Source organism: Salmo trutta, chromosome 32 (genome assembly GCF_901001165.1).
Source record: "Salmo trutta chromosome 32, fSalTru1.1, whole genome shotgun sequence".
Classification (NCBI taxonomy): Eukaryota; Metazoa; Chordata; class Actinopteri; order Salmoniformes; family Salmonidae; genus Salmo; species Salmo trutta.
The window spans coordinates 182,773-206,277 of NC_042988.1; the positions used below are offsets into that span (position 1 = coordinate 182,773).

General features: G+C 40.8%; 1 protein-coding gene across 1 annotated transcript in view; it reads right to left on the bottom strand.

Annotated features, from left to right (window-relative positions):
• Nucleotides 1-5,129, bottom strand: part of LOC115170639 (glutaredoxin domain-containing cysteine-rich protein 1-like) — a 35,006-nt gene extending 29,877 nt beyond the window's left edge. Inside the window, exon 1 of the mRNA XM_029726888.1 lies at nucleotides 4,730-5,129. Within this exon, the coding sequence (XP_029582748.1) occupies nucleotides 4,730-5,129 (400 nt within the window). The remainder of the gene's footprint in view (nucleotides 1-4,729) is intronic.
• Between the last annotated feature and the right edge of the window lie 18,376 nt (nucleotides 5,130-23,505).

The following is a 23,505-nucleotide window of genomic DNA, read 5'->3' on the forward strand; positions in this document are numbered from 1 at the left end:
CCTGATGAAATCAGATACCCTCCCTCTCGCAAACATTGTGTCATTATCCCCTTCATTTATACCTAGGTGTCTGGCTAGACTGTAAACTCTCCTTCCAGACTCATATTAAACATCTCCTATCCAAAATCAAATCTAGAATCGACTTTCTATTTCGCAACAAAGCCTCCTTCACTCACGCCGCCAAACTTACCCTAGTTAAACTGACTATCCTAACGATCATCGACTTCCGCAATGTTATCTACAAAATATTTTCCAATACTCTACTCAGCAAACTGGATGCAGTCTATCACAGTGCCATCCGTTTTGTTACCAAAGCCCCTTATACCACCCACCACTGCGACCTGTATGCTCTAGTTGGCTGGCCCTCGCTACATATTCGTCACCAGACCCACTGGCTCCAGGTCATCTATAAGTCTATGCTAGGTAAAGCTCCACCTTATCTCAGCTCACTGGTCACGATAACAACACCCACCCGTAGCACGCGCTCCAGCAGGTATATCTCACTGGTCATCTCCAAAGCCAACACCTGCTTTGGCCACCTTTCCTTCCAGTGCTCTGCTGCCAGTGACTGGAATGAATTGCAAAAATCGCTGAAGCTGGAGACTTATATTTCCCTCACTAACTTTAAAAATAAGCTATCTGAGCAGCTAACCGATCGCTGTACATAGTTCATCTGTAAATAGCCAACCCAATCTACCTACCTCATCCCCATATTGTTTTTATTTACTTTTCTGTTCTTTTGCACACCAGTATCTCTACTTGCACATCATCATCTGCTCATTTATCACTCCAGTGTTAATCTGCTAAATTGTAATTACTTCGCTACTATGGCCTATTTGTTGCCTACCTCCTCACGTCATTTGCACACACTGTATATAGACTTTATTTTTTTATTTTGTGTTATTGACTGTACGCTTGTTTATTCCATGTGTAACTCTGTGTTGTTTGTGTCGCACTGCTTTGCTTTATCTTGGCCAGGTCGCAGTTGTAAATGAGAACTTGTTCTCAACTAGCTTACCTGGTTAAATAAAGGTGAAATAAAAATTTTTTGAGCAAGACGAGTGATAAAATATTTTATTTTTCAAATGTTTTTTTATGTAATTAAAAAAAAAAACCTTACACATTACACATTTAGTAAGGACAGAATTAGCTTTCCAAACTGTACATTTTTTACGCAATTGTATTTGGAAACTTGCGAAAGGCAAAATGACAACCGCAACCAACCATAGACATATTATCCATGGATGGCGGTTCCTATTGAAGTCAAGACTGGCAGCCATTGCTAGTGTACCCATGAGTTTAACTTCTTCAGGATTGGTGGGACGGTTGAGCTAACGTAGGCTAATGTGATTAGCATGAGGTTGTAAGTAACAAGAAAATTTCCCAGGACATAGACATTTCTGATATTGGCAGAAATTTTAAATTCATGTTAATCTAACTGCACTGTCCAATTTACAGTAGCTATTACAGTGAAAGAATACCATGCTATTGTTTGAGGAGAGTGCACAGTTTTTAACATAAAAAGTTATTAATGAACAAATTAGGCACATTTGGGCAGTCTTGATACAACATTTTGAACAGAAATGCAATGGTTCAGTGGACCAGTCTAAAACTTTGCACATACACGGCTGCCATCTAGTGGCCAAAATCTAAATTGCACCTGGGCTGGAATAATACATTATGGCCTTTCTCTTGCATTTCAAACACGATGGTACAAAAAAACACCAAAAAGTGTTAATTTTTTCTTTGTAATATCTTTTACCAGATCTAATGTGTTATATTCAACATGTCCCTGATTGAGTCTGTAATACCAACATGTTTCAGGCAGACGACCATAGTCCCTGCGCCCAAGAACATGAAGGCAACCTGCTTAAATGACTACAAACCCGTAGAACTCCCATCCGTAGCCATGAAGTGCTTTGAAAGGCCGGTAATGGCTCACATCAACACCATTATCCCAGAAACCCTAGACCCACTCCAATTTGCATACCGCCCAAACAGATCCACAGATTATGCAATTTCTATTGCACTCCCCACTGCCCTTTCCCACCTGAACAAAAGGAACACCTATGTGAGAATGCTATTCATTGACTACAGCTCAGCGTTCAACACTATAGTAGCCTCAAAGCTCATCACTAAAATAAGGATCCTGGGACCAAACAACTCCCTCTGCAACTGGATCCTGGACTTCCTGACGGGCCACCCCCAGGTGGTGAGGGTAGGTAGCAACACATCTGCCACACTGATCCTCAACACTGGAGCCCTCCAGGGGTGCGTGCTCAATCCCCTCCTGTACTCCCTGTTCACCCACGACCGCATGGCCAGGCATGACTACAACACCATCATTAAGTTTGCAGACGACACAACAGTGGGAGGCCTGATCACCAACAATGACAAGACAGCCTATAGGGAGGAGGTCAGAGACCTGGTCGGGTGGTGCCAGAATAACAACCTATCCCTCAACGTAACCAAGACTAAGGAGATGATTGTGGCCTACAGGAAAAGGAAGACCGAGCATGCCCCATTCTCATTGATGGGGCTGTAGTGGAACAGGTTGAGAGCTTCAAGTTCCTTGGTGTCCACATCTTCAACAAACTAGAATGGTACAAACACACCAAGACAGTCGTGAAGAGGGCACGACAAAGCCTATTCCCCCTCAGGAAACTAAAAAGATTTGGCATTGGTCCTCAGATCCTCAAAAGGTTCTACAGCTGCAACATCGAGAAGCATCCTGACTGGTTGCATCACTGCCTGATACGGCAATTGCTCGGCCTCCGACCGCAAGGCACTACAGATGGTAGTGCGTACGGCCTAGTACATCACTGGGGCTAAGCTGCCTGCCATCCAGGACCTCTACACCAGGCGGTGTCAGAGGAAGGCCCTAAAAATTGTCAAAGACCCCAGCCACCCCAGTCATAGACTGTTCTCTCTACTACCGCATGGCAAGCGGTACCGGAATGCCAAGTCTAGGACAAAAAGGCTCGTCAACAGTTTTTACCCCCAAGCCATAAGACTCCTGAACAGGTAATCAAATGGCTACCTGGACTATTTACACTGTGTGCCCCCCCAACCCCTCTTTTTACGCTGCTGCTACTCTCTGTTTATCATATATGCATAGTCACTTTAACTATACATTCATGTACATACTACCTCAATTGGCCCGACTAAGAGGTGTCTGTATGTAGCCTCGCTACTTTTATAGCCTCGCTACTGTATATAGCCTCGCTACTGTTATTTTTCACTATCTTTTTACTGTTGTTTTTACTTCTTTACTTACCTATTGTTCCCCTAATACCTTTTTTGCACTATTGGTTAGAGCCTGTAAGTAAGCATTTCACTGTAAAGTCTACACCATTATATGGATTTATTCAACTTTTTAAAATGTACATTTTCCAAAGGTCTGCATCATTGGCTTGTAGGCTATGTGTGGAAGTCAGGAGATGCTAAATGTGTTTATGTTCATTAACGGTCAATTACCGTGAGACCAACAGTTATTTGCTTGACAATCACAGGGTGACGAAATTTCGTGACCGCCACAGCCATAGTATTGACGGAGAAAAAAATGCGGGAAAAACTCACTTTAACATGCATTGGCCATTCAAAACCTAATATAGCCACAAATATAGTCCCATCATACCACTCCAGTATCAGAAATGTTAGGGTTTTCTGTATATTTGTCTAATGTTGATGGGAATATTACTCTGTTTTAATATAACTCCTTAACCACTGTGATAAATAAAACAGTTTTTCTTGAGTGCACTTTTAATAGAGCTGAGATTTACTTTGAAGTGCAAAGTGTAGCAATACAGGTAAAATCGGTCATGGCATAGACATGATTGCGTAGCAGGAAAATCTGAATGTTGTGAAACAAGAGATTGGGACTTCAAATCCCACACGAGGGAGGACATGCCAAAAAACAATGACTGTATAAATGAACATGCACAATGTAATCATGCATGTCAATGTGTGTCAAATATGTAAATTGAAAACATTGTATGTGTGTAACTAGTTCCACAGCCTTTTTTAATTAAGATGCCCAAATAATAATTTCTAGTTGAATGAAAATATAAGACAAGTTGAGCAAACACAACATTTTAAGTTGACAACATTTTAGCCAATTTCTTCTCAAGTTGGAGCTGAGTTTGGGCCAATTAAGAGTTAAGTTCAGGTAACACTTAAACCGAAAAGTTTAGTAAATAATAATAATTAGTTTAAACAACTAGAATGTTTTTTACAGTGTACAGTACACCAAGTCCTGCAGTGTTGTGTATTGACTACACCTCTGAGTAAGCATGGAGGTAATCTCTCTCTACGCTTGGCTGTCAGCACAATCTATTCTCCATCTACTCCTTTAACAGGCCTCATTCCATTACCACCAAATGGAGCTCTAGGTGTCCATACAGATGTAGGATCTTAGTTTGATCACAGCTGCATCTGTTGTCAAACTGTGAAAGCTGTTCTGACTTTGTGGCTGTGTTATCTAGTGGAATATCTAGTGGATTGCTAAAATACTACACTAAAATACTACAAATTTCACTTTATGTGAGAAAACAAGCACTGAATAGTGTAGGGAATGATTGTACCATCAAAATATTGTTTTTACAGCTGTTTGAAGCTGGTGGACCAAAACCTAAAGTAATTTTTCAAACACCTGTAAAAACTATGAGAACACTGAAAAGGTACAATACATATTCATCATACTTGAAGTGACCTAGATCACTTACCCCACATGCATTAGGGAGGTTTTCAAATAAGACCTGACCTGCACTGACTTTGTGCTTGACCCCCCTTACAGTCCCATTTTTGCTGAGGATGTTGACATGCTTGTGGCTAATCGGTGCTCTGTCCTTTGAGGCCCCAGCATACATGAGCAAATCATCCCGCTCGCTCTCGCTATCATCCAACTCGGAGCCCAGAAACCCATGTAGAAAACCATGTCCGTTAGCATCTCCACTTGTGGAATGCGTACTGACCCGGTCCGCATCCGAACTACTGGTACAATCTGAATCCAACGAGTCAGATGGCCCCCTATCTTTAAAAATCTCCTTCAGCACCCGACCACTGTTCCCCGAAGCCACGCGGAACCTCACCCGCTTCTGGGGCTTCTCTTCGCCCGGCGGTGTTAACATTGTCCACTCCTTTGGAAAACCCAGTAGTAGATTACATAGTCCAGAAAGGTGCTTTGCAGTCCCCTTCTTATTTTCATTCAAAGCTTAACATAACCACATGACTAGACAAACAATTTTTTCCTCATGGATTACTAGAGAGTAATCCTCAGAGTTTGAAGAGTTCTAAAAAAGACTGGCAGTCCTAAACTGCCTCACTCTTGGAGTTACAGGACCAGTAAATAATGTATGTATTTCTACCATGGTAACAGAGAAATCGACCTAAAGTAAACAGATAGCCCCTGCTGAATAATTCATCACACTTTGCACAGTTTTCTTAGAAGCTTTGACAAAACAGCTTTGAGCAAACATGCCTTTTTTATGGGGTACATCAAACAACAACATTCTTTTTTTCCTTTTTCTTTGTAAAATGAATCAGTACAGCAATAGGGTAGCTTATCTGAGGGTCACAATCGGATATTCATCAACACTATGACTGTTGCAGTACTGTTTCGGGTCTCTAACCTGTCTCCAGCCTGCCAAAATTGGACAAATTAACTTTTCCCTGAACAAGGTAAACTTTACATTGGACTTGTGTGACTGATTTTCAATAGGGATCTGATTTGAACCGGGGATAATTCATTACATAATGTGTCTGTTTAGGAAAAACCTCCAATCTATTGTCTTACAGACATCCCAAGTCTCCAACAAACACCCTGGATAAGCAAAATTGTGGCTATTGAATTGTGTGAAGGCCGGGGCATTGTGCTTTTCAGTAAGTACCTCCTCAGAATTGAGTTTTTACTGCATGAACACACCTGTGGAGCATGAATGAATGACCTAAGGGGACATCCGTTTATCCTTTGTCCTCATTGGTCTACATTTCCCTCCCTTTGCACTCTGGGGGAAGCAAGGCTGCTATTACACACAACGTAGAGCAGGTGGCAGGGACAGGTGTTCGCCGAACACCCCTCACACCCCTCACACAACAGTAGAGGACCAGACCATATAATGTGTCACAGCCACACAATACCACATCGTGTCTGCAGAAACACCTCAGCCAGTTATTGTGTCCCAGGTGATAAAGTGTCTCCCTGGAAATGTGACACGTCAGCTATAGCCTTAACAACACCACTCTGTTTGAGTGGCACAGGTTAGCCTCTAAAGTAAGTTGGGCCCTGCCCCCTCCAGCCCGTGCCCAGCTGTCCACCTCATGTCTTGATGAGGGGAGATAAGACAGACAAAGGGAAAAGTGCGATGGCTCAAATTAGGATCTACTGGCGCCTCAAAGGCCGAGTACTATTAGATCGGATGCAAGCTTACTGCAAGCATCTGAGATTATCCATGCACCCACTGTGCACAGACGTGAGTTCAAAAACAAGCCAATATTTGATTGAGCTGTTAACTAACGTGAATTCTATGTGAAATCAACAAAACTTCTAGCCATTTTGGTTAAAAGTGGGTGGGAAAAAACCGTGTATGACATTTTGCAAACCTAATAGGTCTTCCATGTTGATACAATGTCATCACATGGACAATTTGCATAATTTTTTATTGAAATGACATGGGCCGTTATGGTATATTATTAGCCTAGACACAAAGTGTCCCTCCCTCTACATTCAACGGGAGTGTCTTTCCCTCTAAATTTCATATTGGTTCACGAATGTACAGCCGCAACAGTTGCAACTATGATTAGTCTCACTGCCTCTATGTCTTAGTTAGATCTATTGTTTGATGAGCATTGTAATTATTATGTAATTTTATTTAACTGTAATATTTCATTTTAATATGTTTCAGAAAATATTTTGGGTTATTCAATTAACCAACTATACTCACAATATTGAACAGATGAGTGTTGCCTCATTTAGGGCTCGTGTGAGATAAACCATGTACCATGTATCAAAGTGAAAGAGACTAATCAATAATATATATTATATTCGACTATATGTTTTATATTCTATTCCATTCTATTGCAATCAATTCCATTCTATGTTAGGGGTCAAAGTCTGCATTCACTCAAAAGTCCCCTTTAGACGGCAATCAACCTGATCCATCCCCCAAGGATAATGTAACTATGTCCACCAAAGGGCAGACTGGAATTAAATTTGCAATGGAATGTCAGGCTGACCCATCACCTCCCAAAGGGCCAGAGAGACAAGGACTGATGGTTGTCTCTATGAGCCTGGCTCAGCTCACTCCATGGGGCTGAACAAGCGATGAATCTCCCTCAATGAGAAAATCGTTCAAACCCACTGAACAGGAGCTAGAGGATAACACACTTTCCCTTTCCCATATCGGTGAGAGACGACCATACTAAGAATCGGGAAGAGACTAAAATGCCAAAGATTTTCACCATGCATGCATGATGCATCTAGACTGGTTCCAGATCTGTTTGTGCTATCATGTCAACTCACTGTCATTCCAAACATTGGTATGGCAAGGAGTGGCACGATGGCACAAACAGACTGGTTCCCAGGCTAGCATGCATCATGTTGTAGTATATTTTTTTTACTCCTTAAAATGAATGTCTTAGGTGTTTGTATCAAGGTCCTCTTGATATTCACATATTTATTAAGATAATTTGGCCTTCACTCCCTTACATTAGTTCAGCTCAGTGCTTGTCATTTACTGGGTTCTTCTTATCTGATTATGGAGAAAGCTGTGAAATTAGAAGCAGCGTCCAGTGAACCTTCTACAAAGAGCTCTGAAAAGATGTGGCTTCCTGTGTATGCATTACCATCACTAGTCAATCTCAGGGAATGCAGAATAATTATACTTTACATTTTATCAGAAAAAAGCTTATTGTTGTTTACCCTTTACAGTCCATCCTAATCATAACTGGCAAATGTAATGTAGTAAACACACACACCACTCATCTCTTGAATCCTCATCCTCAGGTCTTCCTGTGTGATTTATGTTGCTTAGTCCTAGCTTGTGGTCAGTAGTGCTGCAAATTTATCAGACCCAAGACCTTTGACCGTAGCCAGAGGCAAAGATAATTGCAGGTCCATTTACAATGAGAGAGGGCCGTAATGCCAACGTAGACTGTGTGGTCTACCCGGCCAAATGGTCTCATGACTCTTTACAATGATAGGATGGTGCACTAGATTGAACTTTCTGCTTTATGGTAACTGTGTTTGTCTAAAGGATCATTCCTCGAATGGCACCGAATTTTCATTGAAAACCAGAAGTAACTGTAATCTCAAATCAAGTTACATATATTAGATATTAGCAGTGGTGTAAAGCACTTAAGTAGTACTTCAAAGTCTTTTTACTTAAGTAGCGTTTATTAGTCTGTACTTTACTATATACTGTATATTTTTGACAACTTTTAATGTTACTCCACTACATTCCTAAAGAAAATAACATACATTTTACTCCATACACCCAAAAGTACTCGTTACCTTTTCAATGCTTAGCAGGTCAGGAAAACGGTCCAATTCACACACGTATCAAGAGAACATCCCTGGTCATTACTACTGCCTCTGATCTGGCAGACTCACTAAACATGGAAAACAGAAAGGAAAATGTCGCACACTGCTGCTCATGCTCCCAGGTGATATTTATTTATGACAAAGTTTTGACCCTTAGGTCTTCATCAGGCATCCATATCCCAGATGGTGGTGGAAGGTCCTATACAGTATATAGTGGCAGTATTCTGTGACATCACTTGAAACAGGAAGAAAATATATGATCATACACAACGAATGTGATCAATATTTACAATAATATATATACACATACAATATTCAATTCGGATAAAAAACTATAATTTGGACATTTTTAAACTAAAAACGGTTGCAAGTCAAATTCCTCGTTAAGGCCAAGAGGAGACAGTGTGTTTTGTATTTATTAGGGATCCCCATTAGCTGCTGCCGTTGCAGCAGCTACTCTTCCTGGGGTCCAAACACACCAATGCACCCACATTACATATAAAACAAAAAATAAACAATTAACTATGTTTGTACTGAATGAGCTAAAGATTAAACAGTACATCAAACAACATCCCTACACCACCACATATCCACAGCACAAAATGTTCAATACCACCATACAACAATATCACAATGTGTGCATATGCATCTGTCTGTACCCGTTGCTCCATAAGGTGTATTTTTAACGGCTTTTTAAATCTGATTCTACTGCTTGCATCAGTTACCTGGTGTGGAATAGAGTTCCATGTAGTCATGGCTCTATGTAGTACTGTGCGCCTCCCATAGTCTGTTCTGGGGACTGTGAAGAGACCTCTGGTGGCATGTCTTGTGGGGTATGCATGGGTGTCTGAGCTGTGTGCTAGTAGTTCAAACAGACAGCTTGGTACATTCAGCGTGTCAACAGCTCTTACAAAAACAAGTAATGATGAAGTCAATCTCTCTTCCACTTTCAGCCATGAGAGATTGACATGCATGTCATTAATGTTAGCTCTCTGTGTACTTTTAAGGGCCAGCCATGCTGCCCTGTTCTGAGTCAATTGCAATTTTTCCAAATACCTGACCACACTACTGAACAGTAGTCCAGGTACGACAAAACCAGGGCCATTAGGACCTGCCTTGTTGATAGTGTTGTTAAGAAGGCAGAGCAGTGCTTTATTATGGACAGACTTCTCCCCATCTTAGCTACTGTTGTATCAATATGTTTTGACCATGACAGTTTACAATTCAGGGTTACTTGAAGCAGTTTAGTCACCTCAACCTGCTCAATTTCCACATTATTCATTACGAGATGTAGTTGAGGTTTACGGTTTAGTGAATCATCTGTCCCAAATACAATGCTTTTAGTTTTGGAAATATTTAGGACTAACTTATTCCTTGCTACCCATTCCGAAACTAATTGCAGCTGTTTGTTAAGTGTTGCAGTCAGTTCAGTCGCTGTAGTAGCTGACGTAAATAGTGTTGAGTCATCCGCATACATAGACACACTGGCCTTACTCATTAGTAAAGATTGAAAAAAGCAAGGGGCCTAAAACAGCTACCCTGAGGAATTCCTGATTCTACCTGGATTATGTTTGAGAGGCTTCCATTAAAGAACAGCCTCTGTGTTCTGTTAGACAAGTAACTCTTTATCAACATTATAGCAGGGGGTGTAAAGCCATAACACATACGTTTTTCCAGCAGCAGACTATGATCGCTAATGTCAAAAGCTGCACTGAAGTCTAACAAGACAGCCCCCACAATCCTTTTATCATCAATTTCTCTCAGCCAATCATCAGTCATTTGTGTAAATGCTGTGCTTGTTGCGTGTCCTTCCCTACATGCGTGCTGAAAGTCTGTTGTCAGTTTGTTTACTGTGAAATAGCATTGTATCTCGTCAAACACAATTTTTTACAGATGTTTACTAAGGGTTGGTAACAGGCTGATTGGTCGGCTATTTGAGCCAGTAAGGGGGGCTTTACTATTCTTGGATAGAGGAATGACTTTAGCTTCCCTCCATTCCTGAGGGCACACACTTTCTAGTAGGCTTAAATTGAAGATGTGGTAAATAGGAGTGTAACAGTCGTCTGAAAGAGGGGACCAAGATGCAGCGTGGTAAGTGGTCATAATTTATTATAAATTACGAAACACTTAAACAAAGAAACAAAAACGAAAGCCAACAGTTCTGTCAGGTGAAAAACACAAGACAGAAAACAACTACCCACAAAACCCCAAAGGAAAACAGGCTGCCTAAGTATGGCTCCCAATCAGTGACAACGATGTACAGCTGTCCCTGATTGAGAGCCATACCAGGCCAAAACAAAGAAATACAAAGCATAGAAAAAAGGACATAGAATGCCCACCCTAGTCACACCCTGGCCTATCCAAAATAGAGAATGAAACCCTCTCTATGGTCAGGGCATGACAAGGAGTGGCAATATTGTCAGTAATTTTCCTTGTCATTGTTGCTAGACAGCAATAATTTTTTCACCTCTTCACACTGACTTTACGGAATTCAGAAGTACAATTCTTGTCTTTCATAACTTGGTCAGATATACTTGGATGTGTAGTGTCAGTTTTTGTTCCTGGCATGTCATCCCTAAGTTTACTTATCTTGCCAATGAAAAATTCATTGAAGTAGTTGGCAGTATCAGTGGGGTTTGTGATGAATGAGCCATCTGATTCAATGAATGATGGAGCTGAGTTGTTTTTTTTCTCCTCAAATTGAATTTAAGGTGCTCCAAAACTTTTTACTATCATTCTTTATATCATTTATCTTTGTTTCATAGTATAGTTTATTTTTATTTAGTTCAGTCATATGATTTCTTAATTTGCAGTACGTTTTGCCAATCAGTTGGGCTGCCAGAGTTATTTGCTATACCTTTTGCCTCATCCCTCTCAACCAAACAATTTTTCAATTCCTCATCAATCCAAGGGGATTTAACAGTTTTTACAGTCATTTTCTTAATGGGTGCATGCTTATTAGTAACTGGAATAAGCAATTTCATAAATGTGTCAAGTGCAGCGTCTGGTTGCTCCTCATTACACACCACAGATGAGCAAATATTCTTTACATCATCGTGCCGTCTGGTTATATAAGGAATTTGGAATGATTTATACTTTTAATTTTGATACTTAAGTATATTTTTTGCAATTACATTTACTTTTGATACTTAAGTATATTTAAAACCAAATACTTTTAGACTTTGACTCAAGTAGTATTTTACTGGGTGACTTTAACTTTCATTTTAGTCATTTTCTATTAAGGTATCTTGACTTTATTAGGATATTAAATCAAGTATTTTAAGGCAGTCCTTCTTCCCCCTGGGGGGGCTCGACGCGTGTGACCCCGGGGAACATGCTTTTTTTGCTGCAGGGAGTAGGGTTTTTTGCACCGAACAAGAGCACACAGCACAGAGCAGGAGATATGAAGTGCAGATAACAAACCCTTAACCTCTACGGGCTAGGGGGCAGTATTGAGAATTTTGGAAAAAAATATGTGCGCATTTTTAACTGCCTCCTACACCAACTCAGAAGCTAGAATATGCATATTATTGTTTAGGTTTGGATAGAAAACACTCTGAATTTTCTAAAACAGTTTGAATGGTGTCTGTAAGTATAACAAAACTCATATTGCAGGCAAAAACCTGTGAAAAATAGATTTAAAAAAATGAGAATTTTGTGACTGTACTATTTAGTGTCATTGTTTTAAAGATACCACAGTGAGAAAGGATTCAGTTCGCAACTCCTACGGCTTCCACTAGATGTCAACGATCTTTAGAAAGTTGTTGGAAGCATCTGTCATGAATACAGACCGAATTAGAAAGCTTACAAGTTGACACGTCATCACTTCATTTTTTGCGCCTGCGCATGAATCTGAGAAGAGTGTCTTTGTCATTATCGTTTATTCTAGACACTTGATAGGTTGTGTGAAAATATTACCGATGTTTACTGATGTTTCACGTTAAAAATGGACCAAAAGATTAATGCTAAACAACGTTTGACATGTTTAAACAAACGTAAATAGATTATTTACTAGGTTTTCTTTAGCTTTTCGACGTGACTTTACACTGCCCACCTCATTTTGTGGGAGCCTACTGAACGCTAACTATTTGGACATAAATTATGAACTTTGTCAAAAGAAACCACATTTGTTCTGGACCTGGGATCTCTGGCAGCGCCTTCTGATGGAGATAATCAAAGGTAAGGGGATATTTAGAATGTTATTATCGATATTAGATGATGCTAATGCTAACGGTATAGCTTAGCTTAGCTTAGCATATAGCTTATTGTTGTTAGCATAGTACCCAGTTTATGCAAAATGTGATTTCCCAGTAAAGTTATTTTGAGATCTGGCCATTCGGTAGCAATTACGAGATGATAATATATTATTCTTTGAATGACAATATTATAATTTACCAATGTTTTCGAATAGTAATTCCGTGATTTGTAATGCTGGATTCACTGGGTGCATTCGAGCCGAAAAAATTTTTGAATTTCACCGCGACTGTAAATGCTGTTTTTGGATATAAATATGAACTTGATGGAACTAAAAATGCATGTATTGTATAACATAATGTCCTATGAGTGTCATCTGATGCAGATTGTCAAAGGTAAGTGCATAATTCTGTTGATGCCCTTCTTTGAATTGGCTAAACATTACACGCAGCTATTGTCAATGTACTCTCCTCACATAACCTAACTTTATGCATTCTCCGTAATGCCTCTGAAAATCGGACAGCGTGGTTAGATTTAGGAGATATATCTTTCAAATGGAGGAAAATAGTTGATTATTTGATTATTTGAAATGATTACTCTTGCAGTTTTGAATTCCCCGCCATGGTCACATGACAATGAATCCCAATACCGGGATTAGATCCTGCCCCCTGGCCTCAACAGGTTTTAAGAGACACAACGGAAAAATATTTTATAGGCGGAGAGAGAAGGAGATAATGAGACAAATGTAAGTCTCTCGAAAGCTAAGACGAAGAAATATGACGAAGCGTATGTAGCGCTTGGCTTCACTGTGACTACGGTGGAAGACGAGGAAAGACCGGTATGTTTACTGTGTCTAAATATGTTGGCAGCGGACAGCATGAAGCCAAATAAATGAAGGTGTCACTTAAAGACATTACACCCCAATCACGCTGATAAGCCGCTTGAGTTTTTTCAGCGAAAACGTGCCAAATATTGCCAACAATCGTCCCGCTTTGTGAATGCTACTTCAGTAAATCAGCGAGCACTGTTAGCATCATATAAGGTGGCATACCAAATTGCTCAGTGCAAAAAACCCCACTCCATAGCAGAGGAGCTGATACTGCCTGCAGCATTAGACATGGTCTCTGTCATGCTGGATGACGCAAGTGCTGCAAAAATAAAAACTATCCCTCTGTCCAATGACACTGTCGCCAGATGTATAAATGACATTGCTAACGATCTTAAAGAACAGCTGGTAGATAAACTCAAAGACAAACGTTTTGCCTTACAGTTCGATGAAGAAACTTACAGCAACAAAAACTGTTTGTTTATCGCTTATGTACGTTTTGACATGACAAACTCCCTGTGTGAGGATCTACTTTTTTGTAAATATGTCAGAGACAGAGCCACAGCTGAAGAGCTATTCAAAATGCTGGACTGCTTCCTGACTGAGAATGGGCTAAAGTGGGAGAACTGCATTGGTGTTTGCAGTGATGGTGCATAGACCATGGCAGGGATGAGAAAAGGACTTTGGGCACTCATCAAGAAGGCCTCACCTAATGCTGAGTGGACACACTGTGTTATACACAGAGAAGCACTGGCATCAAGGCACCTTTCCTCTGAATTAATTGAGGTTACGACTGACATTGTAGGTGTAGTCAATTTTATAAAGACCAGACCACTAAAAACAAGAGTCTTCTCTGCTATCTGTGAGGAGATGGGAGCTGAACATCAAGCTGTGCTGTTTCACAGTGAAGCAAGGTGGCTGTCACGAGGAAAAGTCTTGTCCCGAGTTTTTGAGCTCAGAGAGCAGATATGAATGTTTTCGGAGCAGGAGCACAAGTATGACCTCGCAGAAAAATTTTGTGATGAGAACTTCCTGGCAAAACTAAATCTACAGCTTCAAGGGAAAGATAAACACCTCTCTCAGGTCACAGACAAGATCAGCTCTTTCACTCGAAAGCTTGCAATGTGGGGCAGGCGACTTGATGAAGGAAATACTGATTCATTCGAGAACCTGCATGGATTTGTTAACACTACTGACTATGATGCCACCTCAGTGATTCCATATATTAAGGAGCATATTTCATCACGGATGGGATTCTTTAAAAAGTACTTCCCTGAAAACAGTTCCCAATATGACTGGGTGAAAGATCCTTTCAATGCACCAGCTCCAACTGGTTTCAGCTCTGCAGAGGCGGACACTCTTTTGAGCCACTATGCTACACCTCATAAGAACCACAGACTCCTAGGAGTAATGTGGCTCAGGGTTATAAGAACAACCAGCGTACACAAACCTATGTTGGTTTGATGACACAATTGCTGTTGGGAGACGGCGCACTAACTCAGGCAGGCGCCTCAGTTAGTGTAGCTTAGACCCGTGCTGTGATCAAGGAGGGCTGGAACTACAAGGTTATGTGTATAACCAACGTGTCGTTGCCCCCGTTTCTCACAGAATGCGCCAGTTTTTCCTCCCCTTTTCGAGGGGGGCCCACTGTGGGCTGTCCCACCACTTCAATGTTGGGGGACAGTGGTGGCTTGGGCCATAGAGGAATACAGATCCTACCTGCTGTCTGCACCACAGCTTCGCACTCTCCCGCTCCCAGAGCATTATTGGGAGTGACATTAAAACTGCACCCTCTCCCCCTGGCTAAGCCAGACGCTGGAGAAGGGTTATGCCATCCAGTTCCACCGAACTCCTCCCCCGTTTTCGGGAGTGGTGGAAACGGTGATGAAGACGCCAGAGAAAGTAACCGCTCTTGTGAAAGATATTACAGAACTTTTGGCAAAGGAGGCGGTCACAGTATTTCCCCAGGAGCAACGGAACAAGGGATCCCCAGGTGCAACGGAATTTTGGCACTATTTCCATGTGCCAAAATACACGGGGGGAATGAGGCCAATATTGAATTTACGCACTCTCAACGAGAGCGTAGCCTAACGGCCCTTTCGAATACTTACGACAAAGCGTCTGCTGGACTGTGTCCACAACAAAGATGTTTGTATAAGCATAGACCTAAATGACGGATACTTCCAATTGCCGGTGCAGCCGCGTCACAGGGAGTTCCTGCGTTTTGCCTTTCAAGCAAATGCGTGGAAGCGGCAATAAAGCCGTTGCATCATCAGGTAATATAGTTTTTGGCCTACCTAGACAACCTACTGGTTCACACGGCGAAGGCTCATTTCGGCATGACACTCTTGAGTCTCATGTAGTCTGCCCACTTTAAGAGTCCGTTGGGACTCCTGCACATTGTCACCTATACTTCCTCTCCGGCCTCTAGGTCATCAGGCTGCTGATTATCCCACACACCTGTCACCATCGTCAAGCGCACCAGCGCCTCATGACACTCACCTGGACTCCATCACCTCCTTGATTATCTTCCCTGTATCTGTCACTCCCCTTGGTTCTTTCCTTTCCTTGGTTCTTTCCTCATTGACTCTGTTTTCATGTCGGTGCGTTGTTTCTGTTACATGCTTATTTATTAAAACACTCACTCCGTGTACTTGCTTCCCGACTCTCAGCTCACTCGTTACACACATGCAGCGAATGGAATGTGTTTTCACATGATAAGCAGCGCCCACCCTCCACCATTAAGGTGCTAGCGGTGGCGATTTCAGCTTGTCATGAGAGGTTTGGCAGAGACACTGTCTTCAGCCAACCCCTAGCGAAACGTTTTCCTATTGGGAACGCGGTGGCCTAGGCCGGTGTCTAGGGCCAAGCTTCCTCAGTGGGATTTGACTTTGGTATTCGAACCGCCGTTCGAGCAATTTAATTAAATCCCCCTCAAGATGTCACAACTCTCTAGCTCAGTCTGTATTCAGGGTAACTGATGGAAGGACTTGAACTAAGAGGAAAGATGCAGGACGAATGGACATGGTTCCCATTAGGTCCGCTCTTTTCTATGAGAGAGACGTGAATCATGTTTTTTGATTTTTTTTATTGTATTTATTTGATTGAATATCCGAAACATACAATATACTTGCAGTGAAGCCGCTCAACAACTACACCATACCAGTCACCCAACAGATTCCCATTCAGAGCGACACACAGAAGCATCTAGGGTCAATGCCCTGCTCAAGGGCACGTTGAGAGATCTCCCACCAGGCCAAAAAACGTGAACCTGAACCCTCCAAGATGTAACGGCTGTCGTTAGAGAAAGACCAAGGTGCAGAGGAGGATGTGTATTCATCTTTGGATTTAATGAAAAGAGAACACTTACAAAAATAAACAAAAACGACAGCCAAACAGTCCTGTCAGGAAAAACTCAAAACAGAAACAATCACCCACAAAAACCCAAAGGAAAAACAGGCTACTTATGTGTGACTCCCAATCAGCAACAACGAACTACAGCTGTGCCTGATTGGGAGCCACACACACACGGCCCAAAACAAAGAAATACAAAAACTTAGAAAAATGAACATAGAACGCCCACCCAATGTAACACCCTGGCCTAACCAAAATAAAGAACAAAAACCCCTCTCTATGGCCAGGGCGTTACACAAGATCCCCACACAGTTCCCCAATAGCTGTCCCTCAACAATTCGAGAACCCTCCCACATTCTCCCTCAAGAATATTTTTTTTTAAATACAATTAATTCCATTCCCCAACCTCAAGAATCCCCCAATGCACCAACAACTAAGAGAATGAACTAAAGAGAAAAAAGAGACAGAAGAAAACAGCAATAAACTATTTAAAAAAAAACATAAAAACAAAAAAACAAAACAAAGGACATCAAGGACAACCAAAATCATAACAGCAGTGCCAACTGTATATGATTGTGTGCATGTCTGGCACTAATACATGTGTGTTCTTGTATGCGTTTATTTGAATGAGAGTGTGTGTGTATATGCATGTGTACAAACACCTGCACGGCATCAGCATCAGGCAAACTGGCATTAGCTGTAAAAACACTGCCCCTCAGTGTCATTCAAACTTACTTTTTATTATGTTTTATTTTGACTTTATTTTTTACTTTTATCTTTGACCATCATTCTATCTCCCACACAGTAACTACACTCCCACTTGTCTCCAATTCCACATCCCAACCCTCAGCTTCCCTCAGCCCATCCCACCTATCTTTGCAGGCCACTCTCTTCAGATTTCAACACAACATATATCTTTCAACTACGCTGTGATGTTTAACGAACAATTTCAATCTATCTAATCGAATAGAATCCACAGATTGCAAGTTGAAAATAAATAATTTTACTAAGAGTATTAGTATATTAGTAATTGACTGACCAGAAACAGGCTACCTGAGGGCAATACCAAAATAAATGGTCTAATGATTCTATATCCTCACAACAAAATCTGCAGAGCTTCGATGATTTTATGCCCGAAATATTTAACATTCTGTTGGTGGAAAGAATGCTACATAATCATTTTAGCTGAAAAGCACGAAATCTTGAATATTATGTTGTTTTATATACAGCTGAAGTCAGAAGTTTACATACACTTAGGTTGGAGTCCTTAAAACTCGTTTTCAACCACTCCACAAATGTCTTGTTAAAAAACTATAGTTTTGGCAAGTCAGTTAGGACATCTACTTTGTGCATGACACAAGTAATTTTTCCAACAATTGTTTACAGATGGATTATTTCACATATAATTCACTGTATCACAATTCCAGTGGGTCAGAACTTTACATACATTAAGTTGACTGTGCCTTTAAACAGCTTGGAAAATTCCCAAAAATTATGTCATGGCTTTAGAAGCTTCTGATAGGCTAATTGACATCATTTGAGTCAATTGGAGGTGTACCTGTGGCTGTATTTCAAGGCCTAGCTTCAAACTAAGTTCCTCTTTGCTTGACATCATGGGAAAATCAAAAGAAATCAGCCAAGACTTCAGAAAAAAATTGTAGACCTCCACAAGTCTAGTTCATCCAATTTCCAAATGCCTGAAGGTACCACATTCATCTGTACAAACAATAGTATGCAAGTATAAACACCATGGGACCACGCAGCCGTCATACCGCTCAGAAAGGAGATGCGTTCCTTCTCCTAGAGACGTACATACTTTGGTGTGAAAAGGGCAAATCAATCCCAGAACAACAGCAAAGGACCTTGTGAAGATGCTGGAGGAAACCGGTACAAAAGTATCTATATCCACAGTAAAACGAGTCCAATATTGACATAACCTGAAAGGCCGCTCAGCAAGGAAGAAGCCACTGTTCAAAACCGCCATGAAAAACTCAGACTATGGTTTGCAACTGCACATGTGGACAAAGATTGTACTTTTTTGAGAAATGTCCTCTGGTCTGATGAAAAAACAATAGAACTGTTTGGCCATAATGGCCATCGTTATGTTTGGAGGAAAAAGGGGGTAGCTTGCAAGCCAAAGAACACCATCCCAACTGTGAAGCACGGGGGTGGCAGCATCATGTTGTGGGGGTGCTTTGCTGCTGGAGGGACTGGTGCACGTCACAAAATAGATGGCTTCATGAGGGAGGAAAATGATGTGGATATATTGAAGCAACATCTCAAGACATCAGTCAGGAAGTTAAAGCTTGGTCGCAAATGGGTCTTCCAAATGGACAATGACCCCAAGCATACTTCCAAAGTTGTGGCAAAATGGCTTAAGGACAACAAAGTCAAGGTATTGGAGTGGCCATCACAAAGCTCTGACTTCAATCCCATAGAAAATTTGTGGGCAGAACTGAAAAAGTGTGTGCAAGCAAGGAGGCCTACAAACCTGACGCAGTTACACCATCTCTGTCAGGAGGAATGGGCCAACATTCACCCAACTTATTACTGGAAGCTTGTGGAAGGCTACCCAAAACGTTTACTAACTGAGTGTATGTAAACTTCGGACCCACTGGGAATGTGATTAAAGACATAAAAGCTGAAATAAATCATTCTCTCTACTATTATTTTGACATTTCACATTCTTAAAATAAAGTGGTGATCCTAGCTGACCTAAGACAGGGAATTTTTTACAAAGATTTAATGTCAAGGAATTGTGAAAAACTGAGTTTAAATGTATTTGGCTGAGGTGTATGTAAACTTACGACTTCAACTGTATCAACTCATACCAGTTTCATGGAATCGGCACATCAAAAATCTCTCCCCAACTATTTTGCAATCTGTATGGCACAGTCGTCAACATCCTGGTCCTCTAATGAAACTGGTATAATTTCCTATTTATGCTATTTTTATTCCTCCGCCAGTTTTGATCCTTTATCTTGGGCAGACAAACCAATTTTTTACCTCCTCCCGCTGCCACCTGCCTCCTCCATTTTTGAGGAAATGCTGTAATTAATTGGTTGTACTCCTGGATGGAGCAGACCTTCCCATTCAATACTGATAACTCCATGAAGGACATAACTCTACCATTCCAATTTACAATATAATTTAAAACCTGTTTAGGATTCTGGGCAGTATTTTCACGGCCGGATGAAAAAACTTACCCGATTTCAACTGGTTACTACTCTTTCCCAGAAACGAGAATATGCTACTAATATGCATTAGTAGATTTGGATAGAAAACACTCTGAAGTTTCTAAAACTGTTTGAATGGTGTCTGTGAGTATAACAGAACTCATACGGCAGGCAAAAACCTGAGAAAATTCCAAGCAAGAAGTGGCCTGTCTGCGATTTTGTAGTTCTCCCTTTGCTTCTCTATCGAAACTACAGTGCCCGTGGGGTTATGTAGCACTTTCTAAGGCTTCCATTGGCTCTCTAAAGCCTTCAGAAAGCGTCTCCTGTCTCCGGGCAGAGTACAGCAGCACAGTTTGTCAGTGTACTCAGAATATTGCAAAATGTGCTTTCGCCGAAAAGCTATTTTAAAATCTGACATAGCGATTGCATAAAGGAGTTCTGTATCTATAATTCTTATAATAATTGTTATGTATTTTGTCAACGTTTATCATGAGTAATTTAGTCAATTCACCGGAATTTTTCGGTGGGAATACAATTTCTGAACATCACACGCCAATGTAAAATGCTTTTTTTTAATATAAATATGAACTTCATTGAACAAAACATGCATGTATTGTATAACATAATGTCCTAGGAGTGTCATCTGATGAAGATCATCAAAGGTTAGTGCTGCATTTAGCTGTGTTTTGGGTTTTTGTGACATATATGCTTGCTTGAAAAATGGCTGTGGTTATTTGTGTCTATGTATTCTCCTAACATAATCTAATGTTTTGCTTTCGCTGTAAAGCCTTTTTGAAATCGGACAATGTGGTTAGATTAACGAGAGTCTTATCTTTCAAATGGTGTAAAATAGTCGTATGTTTGAAATATTGAAATTATAGCATTTTTGAGGTTTTGTATTTCGCGCCACGCTCTTCCACTGGCTGTTGAATACAGTGGGACGCTATAACGTCCCACCTAGCTCATAGAAGTTAATGAACATACTATTCTCCTTCTTAAATGTTAGCATTTATTTACATATTAGGGTACCTGAGGATTGATTAGAAACATTGTTTGACTTGTTTGGACGAAGTTTATTGGTAACTTTCGGGATTCATTTGTATGCATTTTGTACAAGGGAAACCAGTGGATTACTGAGTCAAGCACGCCAACTAAACTGACTTTTTTGGGATATGAAGAAGGACTTTATTGAACAAAAGGATCATTTATTATGTAGCTGGGACTCTTGTGAGTGCAAACAGAGGAAGATCTTCAAAGGTAAGTGATTTATTTTCTCGCTATTTCTGACTTTCGTGACGCCTCTGCTTGTTTGGAAAATGTTTGTAATGCTTTTTGTAGGGTGCTGTCCTCAGATGATTGCATGGTGTGCTTTCGCCGTAAAACCTTTTTGAAATCTGACAAAGCGTCTGGATTAACAAGAAGTTAAGCTTTTAAACGATGTAAGACACTTGTATTTTCATGAATGTTTAATACAACGAATTTTGTATTTTGAATTTTGCGCTCTGCAATTTCACTGGATGTTGGCCAGGTGGGACGTTAGCGTCCCACCTAGCCCAAAGAGGTTTTTAACAAAATCCAAAACATGCAGGGTTTCATTGTAATTCACACTGCTTTGACAGGGATGAGACATATTGCGGGTTGGGTTGAGTCATTATTTAGACTGATATACGTTGAAACATAAAACCACCAAACACATAATCGAAGAGGCAGGCTTATTGTCACTGTTTCTAAGCAACCTCAGGAGCCATAGGCCCAAAATCCCTGTGGTGGCTTGCTGATATTGAATTAGGTAGAGACAGAAAAAGGAAATCTTTGCAAAAGATGCATCTCTGGAAGACTTTCAAAGCCTGCTCGAGTGTGCATGTTCAAGTGTTTATTCGTATGTACTGTACCAGTCAAAAGTTTGGACACACTTTCTCATTTAAGGGTTTTTCTTTATTTTTACTATTTTCTACATTGTAGATGTCAAAACTATGAAATAACACATATGGAATCATGTAGTAACCAAAAAGGTATTTTAGATTTTAGATTCTTCAAAGTAAAAAAAAAGAGAAAAAAGAAGAAACCCACACATTGCTCTTGATAGTATCACTGCTCTTTAATAAGCTTCATGTATTGGCCTTACGGCCTTCGTCTTTAAAAAAAAAATTAGCACCCTTATGTAGATTTAGCCCCACCCACATCCATTCCACGCATCGAATGGGTGAAAACAAATAATTTCTACCAAATATACCAATATGCTGTTCATAAATATTTGAATAAAGTGTGTACATAAAACATATTAAACATGTCTGTAAAACCACAATGAGGACATCGACCTACCAAGCAAGTTTTCATAAATCATTGTCAAGAAAATGTCAGAGTAATCTGAAATCTGGTCATAATTCATGTTCACATTTACAACATAACATACATGCATTTCATCATTAAGACCTTTAGGAAATAATGTCTGGAGGGTGAAAATCCCCAAACATTCTCTTTTGCTCTGAGTATTATTTATATCACCTTCCCTATTTGATATCTTAACTTTCTCTATGCCACAAAATCTTTTTTTTACCGTGTGTTTCTCCCCAATTTCGTGGTATCCAATTGGTAGTTACAATCTTGTCTCATCACTGCAACTCCCATACGGACTCGGGAGAGGCGAAGGTCGAGAGCCGTGCGTTATCCGAAACACAACCCAACCACAACACCTGGGAGCCAGAAATCTTTCTGATTGAGAGGGGGTCAAATACTTATTTCCCTCATTGAAATGCAAATCAATTTATAACATTTTTGACATGCGTTTTTCAGGATTGTTTTGTTGCTATTCTGTCTCTCACTTCAAATAAACCTACCATTAAAATTATAGACTGATCATTTCTTTGTCAGTGGGCAAACGCACAAAATCAGCAGGGGATCAAATAATTTTTTCCCTCAATGTATGGGCACAAACCCACCGTTGCTGGACCAGACAGGACTGGCAAAAAGTGCTCTTGACTGACAAGTCGCGGTTTTGTCTCACCAGGGGTGATGGTCGGATTCGCGTTTATCGTCGAATGAGGGTTACACAGAGGCCTGTACTCTGGAGCGGGATCGATTTGGAGATGGAGGTTCCATCATGGTCTGGGGTGATGTGTCACAGCATCATCGGACTGAGCTTGTTGTCATTGCAGGCAATCTCAACGCTGTGCGTTTACAGGGAAGACATCCTCCTCCCTCATGTGGTACCCTTCCTGCAGGCTCATCCTGACATGACCCTCCAGCATGACAATGCCACCAGCCATACTGCTCATTCTGTGCGTGATTGCCTGCAGACAGGAATGTCAGTGTTCTGCCATGGCCAGCAAAGAGCCCAGATCTCAATGCCATTATGCACGTCTGGGACCTGTTGGATCGGAGGGTGAGGGCTAGGGCCATTCCACCAGAAATGTCCA